The sequence below is a fragment of the Octopus sinensis genome, linkage group LG8 (genome assembly GCF_006345805.1).
Source record: "Octopus sinensis linkage group LG8, ASM634580v1, whole genome shotgun sequence".
Classification (NCBI taxonomy): domain Eukaryota; kingdom Metazoa; phylum Mollusca; class Cephalopoda; order Octopoda; family Octopodidae; genus Octopus; species Octopus sinensis.
In genome coordinates this window covers 23,493,375-23,507,977 of record NC_043004.1, presented here as the reverse complement: position 1 = coordinate 23,507,977, position 14,603 = coordinate 23,493,375, and the positions used below count along the sequence as shown (strand labels likewise).

The 14,603-nt window shown below is 33.5% G+C and overlaps 1 protein-coding gene across 2 annotated transcripts in view; it reads left to right on the top strand.

The window, feature by feature from the left end:
- Positions 1 to 14,603, top strand: part of LOC115214911 (atrial natriuretic peptide receptor 1) — a 795,859-nt gene that overhangs the window by 762,451 nt on the left and 18,805 nt on the right. For both annotated transcript variants that reach the window (XM_036505277.1, XM_029783970.2), the window contains exon 16: positions 6,112 to 6,255. In XM_036505277.1, coding sequence (XP_036361170.1) covers positions 6,112 to 6,255 — 144 coding nt within the window. The remainder of the gene's footprint in view (positions 1 to 6,111; positions 6,256 to 14,603) is intronic.

The following is a 14,603-nucleotide window of genomic DNA, read 5'->3' as shown; positions in this document are numbered from 1 at the left end:
CCATCTGGCTACAAGAAGTTCCATCAAGCTCATACGATCTTAGAAAAGTAGATGTTAAAAGGATGACAATGATGATGATGATGATGATGATGATGATGGTGGTGGTGGTGGTGATGACGAAGGTGATAATTGTGGTTGTGATGATGAATATGATGACAATAATGATGATATATTTAAGATAAATTATTGATTTATTAAGTGTTTTGTTTCAATGTTTTGCTACACCATACAATATCAATGTAGATATTTTGCCAACATTGCATATATAAACAGATGTTTATATATGTATTGACAAGATGTAAACATCTTGTGGATACACAACTTATTCTATTCATCAATACAAGCAATGAAACAATACACTGTTAAAGCACCATTAATTTAATATTTGAAGTAGCTGCCAAGAATGCATTATACATATCTCTGTGTGTGTGCGTGCATGTGTGTGTGCGTGTATTCAATAATGATTTAAAAGTAGTGTTAGTGCTGTAAGCATTATCAACCTCACATACTCAAGGCATGTGCTTTGTTTGTTCTCTGGTTCACTGTGGTACAGCGAAATTAAATAGTTCGGATGTTTTAACGCCCATCATTATGAGCAAGTCAGGCAAAGTAATCAGGCAAACAAACAAAACGCATGCCATGAGTATGTGTGTTTGATAATGTTTACAACACTAGTGCTGCTTTTAATTTATTATTGAAGTTAATCTTTTGTGGGCATTGCCGTAGAATACCGGCAAATAGTTCCTACACTATATATATATAATCATAGACTGGCAATTCAATTTGTCCCTGATTCAATTCAGGTACATGATGTTGATGAGCCATACAAAAAAAAAAAATGGCAAAATATCATTGTTCATCACTCCTGAATTTAATTGGAGACAAGTTGTCTCACCTATCTATGACTTTCAGGTGTTTTAACACCCAGCATTATAAGGGAGTTGTCCCCCAAATGTTACACCACAATGAAGTGGTAAACAAAAAAAACAAGATTGAGTATGGTATAGGTAGGTGCAAGAGTGGCTGTGTGGTAAGTAGCTTGCTTACCAACCACATGGTTCCAGGTTCAGTCCCACTGCGTGGCACCTTGGGCAAGTGACTTCTACTATAGCCTAGGGCCAACCAAAGCCTTGTGAGTGGATTTGGTAGACGGAAACTGAAAGAAGCTCGTTGTATATATGTGTGTATATATATATATATATATATATATAATTAATTAATAAGGGTGAGAGAATTAGATACTAATTTAATAGTATATCTATTCAACACCAAGTGGCCTAGTGCTCCGAGAAACCTGGATTATTATAATATTTTATAATATATTATAATATTTTTACAAAATAAATATAGAGAGTGGTCACTATATGGCTCACTCTAGCACCAGTTAATCCAAAAGGTTTCAACCACAAAAATACATGTTTCCCATGAAAGTCAGTACGATTGTTAGCTCACACGGACAGGGCAAATAAAAAATAACAAAAATACAGATTATTTGGGACAATTGTTTCGCTATTAATGAATTAATGTAATTTTACTTACAAAAAAATCCACTTGTAGCTCGTCAGCCAAAACTATCTGGATGAAATCCACTCAATCACACGCCAGATTTTACCATAACGATAAATACGCGTGTGGTTCAATTGATTACATCCGACGTTATAATTCAAAGCCCAACTAACAGCGCGCCAAACTTTCACGGAAAACAAATACAGCATTTAGAAATAAATGCAGCATAATATAATAATTAATAAGGGTGAGAGAATTAGATACTAATTTAATAGTATATCTATTCAACACCAAGTGGCCTAGTGCTCCGAGAAACCTGGATTATTATAATATTTTATAATATATTATAATATTTTTACAAAATAAATATAAGAGAGTGGTCACTATATGGCTCACTCTAGCACCAGTTAATTGAACCACACACGTATTTATCGTTATGGTAAAATCTGGCGTGTGATTGAGTGGATTTCATCCAGATAGTTTTGGCTGACGAGCTACAAGTGGATTTTTTTGTAAGTAGTAAAATTACATTTAATCATTAATAGCGAAACAATTGTCCCAAAATAATCTGTATTTTTGTTATTTTTTATTTGCCCTGTCCGTGTGAGCTAACAATCGTACTGACTTTCATGGGAAACATGTATTTTTGTGGTTGAAACCTTTTGGATTAACTGGTGCTAGAGTGAGCCATATAGTGACCACTCTCTTATATTTTTTTGTAAAAATATTATAATATATTATAAAATATTTAATAATCCATGTTTCTCGGAGCACTAGGCCACTTGGTGTTGAATAGATATACTATTAAATTAGTATCTAATTCTCTCACCCTTATTAATTAATTATAATTATGCTGCATTTATTTCTAAATGCTGTATTTGTTTTCCGTAAAAGTTTGGCGCGCTGTTAGTTGGGGCATTGAATTATAACGTTGGATGTAATCAATTGAACCACACGCGTATTTATCGTTATGGTAAAATCTGGCGTGTGATTGAGTGGATTTCATCCAGATAGTTTTGGCTGACGAGCTACAAGTGGATTTTTTTGTAAGTAAAATTACAATTAATTCATTAATAGCGAAACAATGTCCCAAAATAATCTGTATTTTTGTTATTTTTTATTTGCCCTGTCCGTGTGAGCTAACAATCGTACTGACTTTCATGGGAAACATTATTTTGTGGTTGAAACCTTTTGGATTAACTGGGCTAGAGTGAGCCATATAGTGACCACTCTCTTATATTTATTTTATATATATAATATATAATAATATGTGTGTGTGTGTGTGTTTATGTTTGTGTGCCTGTGTTTGTCCCGCCCCCACCATCCCTTGACAACCGATGCTGGTGTGTTTACGTCCCCGTAACTTAGTGACCAATAGAATAAGTACTAGGCTTACAAGTCCTGGGGTTGATTTGCTTGACTAAAGGCGGTGCTCCAGCATAGCTGCAGTCAAATGACTGAAACAAGTAAATGAGAATGAGAATGAGAATGTGCGGTCAATAATACATATATGTGTTTAGTATGGGCAAAGCCTTGTGAGTGGATTTGGTAGACGGAAAGCACATGTAAAGGCTCCTAAGTTTCTTGTTGGCTATCACTTGTTGACAAATAATAAGTTAGAGAAATACAATTGACTATAAATGTATGTATGTATGTATGTATGTGTGTGTGTATGTATAATAATAATAATAATAATAATAATTGTGTACAGTGCTCAGGTGCACTACAACTCATCTAAAGTGTATATATAATCAGGTGTAGTTTCGGCGGATTTCGGAAAGCATGAGGGCCTTAAAGGATGCAGTATGTATGTATGTATGTGAGGTGCTACAGGTCTGACAGCTGTTTCTGGGGGTTCAGAGATCCATCATAATGTTGGTAGCTGTATTTCACCTTAAATATGCAGCCAGTAATCAAAGCAAATAAGCATTTGATAAATTGAGCCTCCATCTTCAGGATACAAGCAAATCTTACATTTCAGATCATAATGGAGAGAAGTTTAAACTTCTCTTTAAACTTCTCTGCGTCATGATCTGAAATGTCAGATTACTAGCCGCATGTTTTGATGAACTACATCTAGCAACATCATGATGGATCTCTGAGCCCCCAGAAGCAGCTCTCAGACTTGTAGCATGTTACCTGCTCCCCTTTAATTTTCTCTGTTATTTGTACTCTGTATAAGTTTGATATATTAATATATAAATATCTATATATTTATACTTAAATATTTTGTTGTGTCCATGGAGAATCATTATGCCAATATTATCATTATTAAATAGTCATCGTATGAAAGTCTTCACTCTTTGTTTTCTTTCTTTTTGCATGTATATATACACACACACACATATATATATATATATATATACAAGTAATTATTTGGACTTTGGATATATGTATATTAGTATGTTGATCAAAGCACATTCACTATTAGGGCTACCTGATGTCATCTACTGTTAAGGTATAATTTTCACTGGATCAACGTCAGGAATTCTGCGGTGTTCATTTATATTATGATTGATGAGGGAAACGGAAAATGGATTTGGTATGAATCTTTGTTCAACAAATGTTTCTACCATATCCATTTTCTGCTTCCTTCATCAATTACATATATGCATACATACGTATATACATACATACATACATACATACATATACATATATATATACACACATATATATATGTATATATATATATGTATATATATATGTATATATATATATGTATATATGTATATATATATGTATGTATTCTCCATGCTAGCATGGGTTGGACGGTTCGACCGGGGATCTGGGAAGCCAGAAGGCTGCACCAGGCTCCAGTCTAATCTGGCAATGTTTCTACAGCTGGATGCCCTTCCTAACGCCAACCACTCCGTATATATATATATATAATATATATATATATATATCAGACAAGGCATAAATAATGGTCATTACATATGTCTTTATTGTAGAAAAGTTGACTTACAGCTGTTTCCAGTATTTGTTATAGGTTCATTATTGATTGGTTTACTGAATCAGCCCATTGATTGGTTAAGAAAAATTGAAGGACCTGAGAATTAATACTACTTTTATGAGAGTCATTTCTAGTTATAAGCAAACAGAATACTGAAAGAATGATAGCGGCATGGGGTGAGGGTGAGGAGTGAAGAGAGGCAATAAATATAAGGTGTGTGGAAGAGGGATAAAGAGGAAAGAAGAAAGGTGATGATTTAGAAAAGAAGGACTGAAGGGAGGTGAACAAAAACAGGATGAGAGGAAGGAATTGAAAGAATTGAGTATATGTATTATATATACATACATATATATATATATATAAAACAGCAAGTAAGTTAGGGGTTGTGGATCCAACCCACCAAGGGATATTATTTATCCAATATACTGTTGCTATAGTACCCAAATTCTTAATACACAAATGTTTTTAATTGCAATGCAATTAACTTATTTATTGTATTAAACGGGTGAAGGTAAAGAAATATTTTACCATTAATTTATAATGCAAATAAGAAAATTGGAGAAACAATTTAGTTGGTTCATCAGCTTTCGGATATTAGAATGTTGAATTATTTATTCATTTAACAAAAATGAGAACCTTAATAGCATACATATATACATTATAATTCAATACAAATAAGATAAGAATACAATTATAAAAATCATAATATAAATTATTGAAATCATTAAAATCACTCCTTACAGCTGTTTCAGCCTATGGATAAAAGTAGTTTTTTTTCGTGACTATATTTTCCAATTATATTGAGGTTGTAGGCATTTCAAAATAGGGTACTTATACATATATGACCATAGGCCTTGTCAGAGATTATACACACACACACTCACATATACATACATATATATATACATACGCACATACATATATATATACATACATACATATATATATATATATACATACACATGCATACATATATATATATATATATTTATATATATAGATTCAGCTGAATATGGTACTTAAGTTAAAGGCACCAGAATTTTGTATGGTATTATCCATATAAATCATATGATAAAATCTACAGTTAGAGAGTGAACATACTACCATCATGTTCTTAAGAATGATTTCATCAACCTCTCTATCTATATATCTACCCTTTTTATAGCGTTGGCAAATGAAATAGGGATAAGAATGTGCATTGTCCATTTAATTGGAAAATTCTATAAGTGGCTGAGGTTGCTTGACATTTTAAAACTGATGTAATACTTAGTGTTTAATAAAATGAAAGTAGCATGAAACAATTGTACTACTCTACCTTGGATATACTTGTTGCTTATTTTGATTATTTATCTATCTATATATATATAATATATATATATATATATATAATATATATATATATTATATATATCAAGAGGGACTTCTATCATAACTGCATTATATTGCTGCTGTGTTCAATTATACATATAATATATTTGTATCAATAAATTTGCTCAACTCACAATGGTGTTATCCACAGTCAAGACTATGTGCATTAGAGGTTTGATAATAAATATTGTTACCCAGAAATCATTATGATTGAACAATTTATTTTAGATTATGATGTTAATAATATTACTAATGCATCTGTTTAACTCTATATTTGACAGAGATGGTGATAACATTTTGGACAACCTACTATCGCGTATGGAACAATACGCTAACAATCTGGAAACATTAGTAGAGGAAAGAACTGCTGATTATCTTGAACAGAAGAAAAAAGCTGAAGACCTTTTATATAACATGCTTCCAAAGTATGTATGCATTCTTTTTGTTGGTTTAGTTTTTTGTTTATTTGCTTTTGCGGCTTAGAAACAGTTAAAATTTACACTGGTTGCATACTTGTCTAAACTACTGACACCGACATTTATTCTGCCTCTTTTTTTAAATAATAACCTAACTGATATTATTGCTTTACAATTTCATTGCTGACAGCTGAATGACCACCAAAGGTGGTTATTGCTATCAGTCTACTAAGTCCATACTAAGTGTCTATTTAAAGTGCTTGTAATGGCTGTCTAATCTGCATTATGATCAGGGTTGTATGGTAATTTAATTTGACTAGAGGCCAATGTATATCTAATTGCCATCTAGTTTAACCTGAGATCAATATATTTTATTTAATGATCATTTTGTTTAGCCAGATTATCCTCAGTATGACTATAAACTGCATTTGGTGTAGGGGCCCTAGTTCAAAAGTTCCTGGGATCTGAGTAAAAATTGAAGAAACGCCTTTGTTGGGTAACATTTTTCAGGTTCTAAAACAAAACTTTTCTAATTAAAACGATATATTAACTACATTTAATTATTCAAGTAAAGTTTCTATGACAAAAGGTGTTTTGAGTAAAGTTCTTTGCTGGGGACTCTTTCTTTTAAATTTAGCATCAATGCAGATGTGTCTGTGTAGTAAGAAGTTTACTTCCCAACAACATGGTTCCGGGTTCAATCCCACTATGTGGCAACTTTGGCAGGTGTTTTCTGCTATTGCTCCAGGCTGACCAAAGCCTCATGAATGAATTTGGCAGGCAGAAAATGAAAGAAGCTTATTGTATATTTATGTATAACTATCTATGTGTGTCTTTGTATGTCTCCTACCATTGCTTGACATCTGTGACAACTGGTGCTGGTTTGTTTTTGTCCCAATAACTTAGCAGTTTTATAAGATGTCCAGTAGAATAAGTATCAAGCTTTAAAAAAAAATAGGAGCCGCAGTTGATTTAGTCAACTAAAACCCTATAAGCCAATGCCCCAACATGACCACAATCCAACAACTGACACAAGTAAAAGATAAACAATAAAGATAATTATTTATATTACATTTAATGTCATATCACTCTCTGTGGACAATACAGTCATGGGTTGCATGTATCAATTACTGATTTTCTACATTGCTGATGATGAAACAATAAAGTATTTTTAAAATGTTCTGAGAGCAGAAAAAGTAGGACCAATCTGATTAGTTTCTAGCTTGTTTATCTCCTTCAGGATCAGAGATTAACTCTCGTTTAACAGGGTTTAGTGAATGAGAAATCAAACTGTTCCTGACTATGACACCAGTCCTTTGTAGTAAACATCTCAAAATCTTCTTATTACAATGACAGATGAATAAGGAAGTGTAGTTTCTTTATTATTGAATACATAATGAAGTAGCGCAAATCATTTGAGCTGAAAACTTGGTAGTCCAATAGTATATTCACTTTTAGGGATGTAACTGATGAAGAACTGTACCTCCACATGGTATAAAACATCCACTCTACCATGCTAGATGAGTGGGATGAAAAAATATGTGATCCTCCTCATAATATAATGTGCCTCTCCATGATATAACAACACCAGCCCCTAATAACAATTACCCATACTTCTCATATAATAACATCATGCTCCAGCAGTGATTAACCGTGCTTCTCCATGATATAGCAACACCAGCACCTAATGATGATTACCTGTGCCTCCCTGTGGTATAACAACACCTGCCTCCCAATTATGATTACCTGTGTCTCCCCATAGTATAACAACACCAGCCTCTGGTGGTGATTATCTGTGCTTTCCCATGCATAAGAACACCAGCCCTAATGATGATTACCTATGTCTTCCTATGGTATAACGGTAACAGCCCTTAACTGTGTTTACCTGTGCCTCCCCATTGCATGACAATGCCAATTATGATTACCTTAACCATCCCATGGTATAACAACACCAGCCCCAATGGTGATTACCTGTGCCTCCCCATAATATGTTAGTCCTCAACTGTGCTTATTTGTGCTTCCCTATGTATGACAATACCAGCCCACAGTGGTAATTGCCTGTGCCTCTTCATAGTGTGACAATACCATCCCCCAATGGTGATTACCTGTGCCTCCCCATGGTATAACAACCCTATCCAGCTCCCAGTTGTGATTACAGGTGCCTTCCCATGTTATAACAACACTAGCCCCAAATGAGGATGACCTGTGCCTCCCCATGGTATAACATCACCAGACCCAATGGTAAATACCTGTGCCACCCCATGCTATAATACACGACCACCAGCAACCAATCATGTAATACCAACTTCTTGCACTATAACTAACACTCTCTTCTCTATTTTAATCAATGTTTAACAAATCAATATCACCATGGAAACACTGCTAGGGATAGTGAAGCTATTTAATTAGTTGAGGAGATAGACTCTAAACTAAGTTCTAAACACTAAAACAATCAAATAAATAAAAATTTTAATTAGTGAAAACAAAACTAAAACATTTTACAATTAGTAGAACTGTCTGTTCATTGTCTAATGACAGAATTATACAAATGTGAGTGCATTAAACTCTCAATTGACTATTGTTGGTTCATTAGAAGTTTCCTTTTCACCAGTAATGCTTTTAAAACAACATTTACACTGGCTGCATATTTGTCTAAATTATTGATACCACCATTTATTCTGCCTCTGTTTTTAAATCATAACCTAACTGATATTATTGTTTTAGTTTTGGTATAGCCCACTGAATGACCACTGAAGGTGGTTATTGCAATCAGTCATCTCGGTCCATGCTAAGTGTCTATTTTAAGTGCTTTTGATGGTTGTCTAATCTGCATTATGGTCAGGGTTCTATGGCAATTTAACTTGACCTGAAGTCAATGAATACTTAATTGTCATCTAATCTAACCTGAGATCAATATATCTATTTAATGATTGTTTAGTTCAGCCTGAGTATGACAATTAACTGCATTTGGTACTGGGACCCTAGTTTAAGAGTTCCAGGAATTTGAGGAGTGTGGAACCACTTTTTAATCACTATTGTTCCCAAGTTTCATCTGATCCAGAGTTGTGTGGTTTATAATATATCTAATAGAAATTTTGTCTGAATATGATATACTTAGTAGAAATAAAGTAATGGTTAAAGAGATAATATATTGGATGATGGTCAGTATAAAGGCCATCCTCTAATGAACTATACTTAGTAAAACAGTAACCACCAGCAACTAGGTTAAAAATCTTCTTGTAGTGACCTTCCTCTTATATCTATCTTGTGTAGCTCTCAAAAATAACAACTACATCCAACTAAAATTAACATGGAAGTCTATCCATGATCCCTTATCAGAAATGAAAAATTCCCTCAAATCACATCCCTGCTATCATAATATCCCTAAAGATGGGATGATCTTCATAAGTCTGTTTAATCAGGATTGTTTAGAAATAAGATAATACTGTGTAACACGATTTTTGTCCTTGGGTAGCTCCTGTAATGTTCTATTTGCTCAGCTTTAGAAAGTCCGAAAAGTAGCTATTTCTTTTAAACTTAACTTTTGTTACATTTATTCAAACCCCCAAAATCTCTCTCAACATATGGTTATAATGCTTCCCCACTACTCGTGTTCATGATCAGAGATGCATATATTGTCATCCACTAAGGGATATGCTCCAATGGTTATGGTTAAACAACTGACAAACAAATCTGTGGTATTGAGCAGAATATTTTCTATAATGATATGTCTGCTTCAGCAACTCAGCACTGAATCTGTCAGAAATGTAATGGAAAATAGGTCAGTTTTAAAACATTGGTGTCCAGGTCACAAAAGTAAAGATTGAAAGGATTCCTAGTTGTTTCCTTTGATTTCTAGATAGAAGCAAATAGGGAATAAAGACTTACTGACCAAAGACAAAAAGAATTAAAATTTTATTACACAGTATTAGCAACTAGTTTAACCACAGATGTCCACAAAAGACATCTTCTTTAAAGGAAAAACATTTTCCAGCAAAGCACACCAGCTTTTGGAAATATTTTGTCAATAACAGGATATTCTTCAATGAAATAGAAATATTACTTTACCACTGTTATAATTGTTTCTACAATTGCCCCAAGGCCTGAATTATAGAGAGCAGGGTTCATTTGATTACATTGATCCCAGTGTCTAACTATTATTGGGTTGTCTGGAAAGTTCATGCCGATTTTTAAAGGAAGAAAAAAGTCAATAAATACTTGCCATTACATTTTTAATCAACCAAATATGAACCATTTTGTTGCACAATGTGTCCCCATCTTTCCTTTAACTTGAAAATACCCTCTTCCCAGAATTGAGGTGGTTTCGTGGCAAAGAATTCATCAAGGTCTCTTTTTATGTCATCTAAGGAATTGAAATTTTTACCATTAAGACTATTCTGCAGAGACCTGAATAAGTGGAAATCAGAAGGAGCAATATCTGGTGAATATGGAAGCTGGGGTAACACATCCCAGCCAAGCTGCAGCAATTTTTATCTGGCTCCCAAAGCATCAAGTGTGGAAAGAACATAAACCTTCTTCCACGAAAAGATAGCTTAAACTGTGCTTTAAATGGAGGTGTAGTCAAATCCTATTTTATGGACTCAACCATGTTCTAAAATAAGTCGAAAGGCAAGCTGCTAAAAATCGGCACAAACTTTCCGGACAACCCAATACTTATTTTACCAACCTCAAAAGGATGGAAAGCAAACTTGACCTCAGCAGAATTTGAACTCAGAATGTAAAGCCAGAAGAAATGTGACAATGCATTTTGTCTGGTATGCTGACAACTGTTAATCCTGCCACAGCACTGCATTTATCACCTCTATCATAAAACTGGCAAGTAATCATTGACATAGTCATTCACTTGCTAGAAATAGCAACCATTTCTTCAAAATACACAAACAGCTAAAAACAAGGAAGGGCATACTAGATATATTCCTAGAAATACTATTGTAGATAAAAGAACAAAAAGAGAAAAATGGAATGGTCTTAGTTTTGATCATACATTTATTTACACAGGCCCCCACCTGGAGCTAAAGTACTGCTACTACCATTGCATTACTGCTGCTGCTACTACTACTACTAATGTTAGCAATAATGCCATTGATTTAGTGTCTTACAATTAACTCTCTTACCTGTACAGTTATTAATATTAGCTCTGTTCCTGGTAACAGATTAAACAGCTATTATCTAGATATGTATGAACAAGACTGTGAATTTATGCTTTCTTGTCACCATAAATTACAGACTGGTTGGTTCTACAGGGGTTAACCTTAAAACTTTTATATTCAGTATTGTTTCAAACCACCTTTGATCTTTCTTACCCAATTTGTAACTGTCAACTTGGCAGCATTTATTTGTGTTTCACTTGTTTTAATCTTCAGTAGCACAATGGCTGACCTAATTCTCACTAAATTATGGCTTGAGTCAATGGTAGCTCTGTAAATATACACCAACTAAATGCAAAGAATATACTCAGTTTTATTAATCAGTGCAATGTTTGCTTTGCCAAACCTTTTATGCAAATATTATTGAATCTAAAAGACGATTAAAGTGTCTCGTTAACTTGATGGATAGACATTTGGATAGCGATTGCAATCAACATATTTAACCTGATTTCTGAATGAATCTGAAAATGAAGCCCATAATTTTCATTTCTGTTTCAAAAATTAAAAAAAAAATGAGATCAAGTATTTAATATATAATATTGATGCGATCAATATCAAATTAAACCTTTTGGAATTAACAGTTTTTACTCTGTCAAGAATTCTACAAATAGTAGTAGAATCTCTGAGAATTTAGTATGTGTATTCATGAGAAATTCAAACTGATCAGAGGCAATGTGGCATCAAAATATATTTACTTGATCCTGTCACTCCTGTTTCAGCCCTTGTTCTTCTTGAATGTTCAGATAGTACTATGTGTTTTCTCATAAATTGGTTAATATATTCCTGGAAGTAGTATTTAGGTCAAAGATGCTACAGTACCTCCACATTTACAAAACATAATTATCTTAACTATAATAATTTTCCAATAACATATATATTCCTAATCCTGATAAGTTTACATACCATGGGAAAATGAGGTTATTAACATTTCGAGAAAAGCAATTTTTAAAATGATTTCTTGTCATCGAAGGGTTTTAATTAAACTATTAATAATCTTGTTTCCCAACAGCTTAAAAACTTATCAAAATTTGGAAACTTTGCTTAGTAATTTTAGTCACCACTGACTGCTTCAAGTCTCTTTAGACATTGTTTTTTTTTATTTACTAAATGCTGTAATCTGTCCTAGTTTTATTACAGTCAAGTAGATACATGACACTCAATGAGTGAGATATTCATAAATAATTTGGCTTCGAGAAACATCACAGGATCAAGACACTACTGAATCTATGAATAATTCAAAGAATACTACTATTAATAAAAATAGTAGTTGATTAATAATTCTATTGACTGACCTCTGCCTCTCCTAATGCCATCAGCCATATTAGACAACAGGGACCCTTTTTGTCCCCACTAAACTCAACCTTTTTGAAGTAGCAGCAAAATCTCCCTGTATCTTTCAAAAACATGGATACTGAATATGATCCAAGATACACTATGCCTGGAAAAAGCATGAAGGCCTTTGCTCATAAGTCTGTTGGTTTAGGGCTGACCTAGGGCTGCACACCAGCAGTCAACCATGATATATATATATATATATATATATATATGTATATATATTTGTATATATACATATTAAAAATGGGGAAGGCCGGTTTATGGGATTACCTTAGGTCTCCTGTCCATAAAGGGTTTAGTTTTATGGCGTATCATCAGATTCCAAACATCTGTTGGCTCGTGACCTGTTAAAAGTATGCAGGGGGAAATATCTCACAACCCAAAGGTAATAATTGAGGATTATCTCTCTTTGCTATTGGCTATCAACTTCCAGCTGTGCCTCCATCTTGTGGGCTCTGAAATGCTGGCAGGAACCTCCCAGAAGTCAATAGCCAATAGTGAAGGGAGATAATCCCCAATTGTTACATTTGAATGGTGAAGCATTTCCCCCTCCGTATTTTTAAGTGGTCATGGGTCAACAGATTTTTGGGATCTGACAATATGCCATAAAGCTGAATGCTTTATGGACAAGAAACCTAAGGTAATCCCATGAACTAGCCTCCTCCATTGCATAATGCACCCTTTATTCCTCCATTGCATAATGCACCCTTTATTCCTTTGGAATGAAAACATGCTGTCTTCGAAACATGTGTCGAGAGTAAAGGAATTTTGGAAAGCGGACGCTAAATGATGATGATGATGATATATATATATATATATATTATATTATATATATATATATATATATATATATATATATTATATATATATATATAGGCGCAGGAGTGGCTGTGTGGTAAGTAGCTTGTTTACCAACCACATGGTTCCGGGTCCAGTCCCACTGCATGGCATTTTGGGCAAGTGTCTTCTACTATAGCCTCGGGCCGACCAAAGCCTTGTGAGTGGATTTGGTAGATGGAAACTGAAAGAAGCCCATCGTATATATGTATATATATATATATATGCATTTGTGTGTTTGTGTTTGTCCCCCTAGCATTGCTTGATAGCCGATACTGGTGTGTTTATGTCCCCGTTACTTAGCGGTTCAGCAAAAGAGACCGATAGAATAAGTACTGGGCTTACAAAAGAATAAGGGGTCGAGTTGCTCGATTAAAGGCGGTGCTCCAGCATGGCCGCAGTCAAATGACTGAAACAAGTAAAAGAGTAAAAGAGTAAAAGAGTATAATATTATATATATATATATATATATATATATAATATTATATATATATATATATATATATATATATATATATATATATATAAATATTATATATATATATATATATACATATATATATACATATATATATATATATATATATTATATATATATATATATATATAAAAAGACACCAATGTCTTGACATTCTCTGGTTTCAGTCATGACGCAAAGTTGTTGAGTACTTTGCCATCTGATATAATGCATGTTCAATATCTGTTACTGTTATGTGATGAAATTTTACATCTATTATCTAGTATGTTGTTGTGGTTGCTGTTGTTATCATTCACAGTAGAATAGATGCTTTTACTTCCTAATTGCTGGCTGCAGATATTCATAATAGTTTTTCTGTTTTTTCATTTGCTTCCATAGTGACAAAGTAGTAGGTGACAGTATCTGCTACAATCAAATGACAAATGGAGATAGATTCTCATTTCATTATGTTAGATGGATCGAATTCAATTAGAAGTGATCCTCTATATAGTCACTCAACTATTTCGTTTTTTTAATTAATAATCTGATGTCAAGTGAGC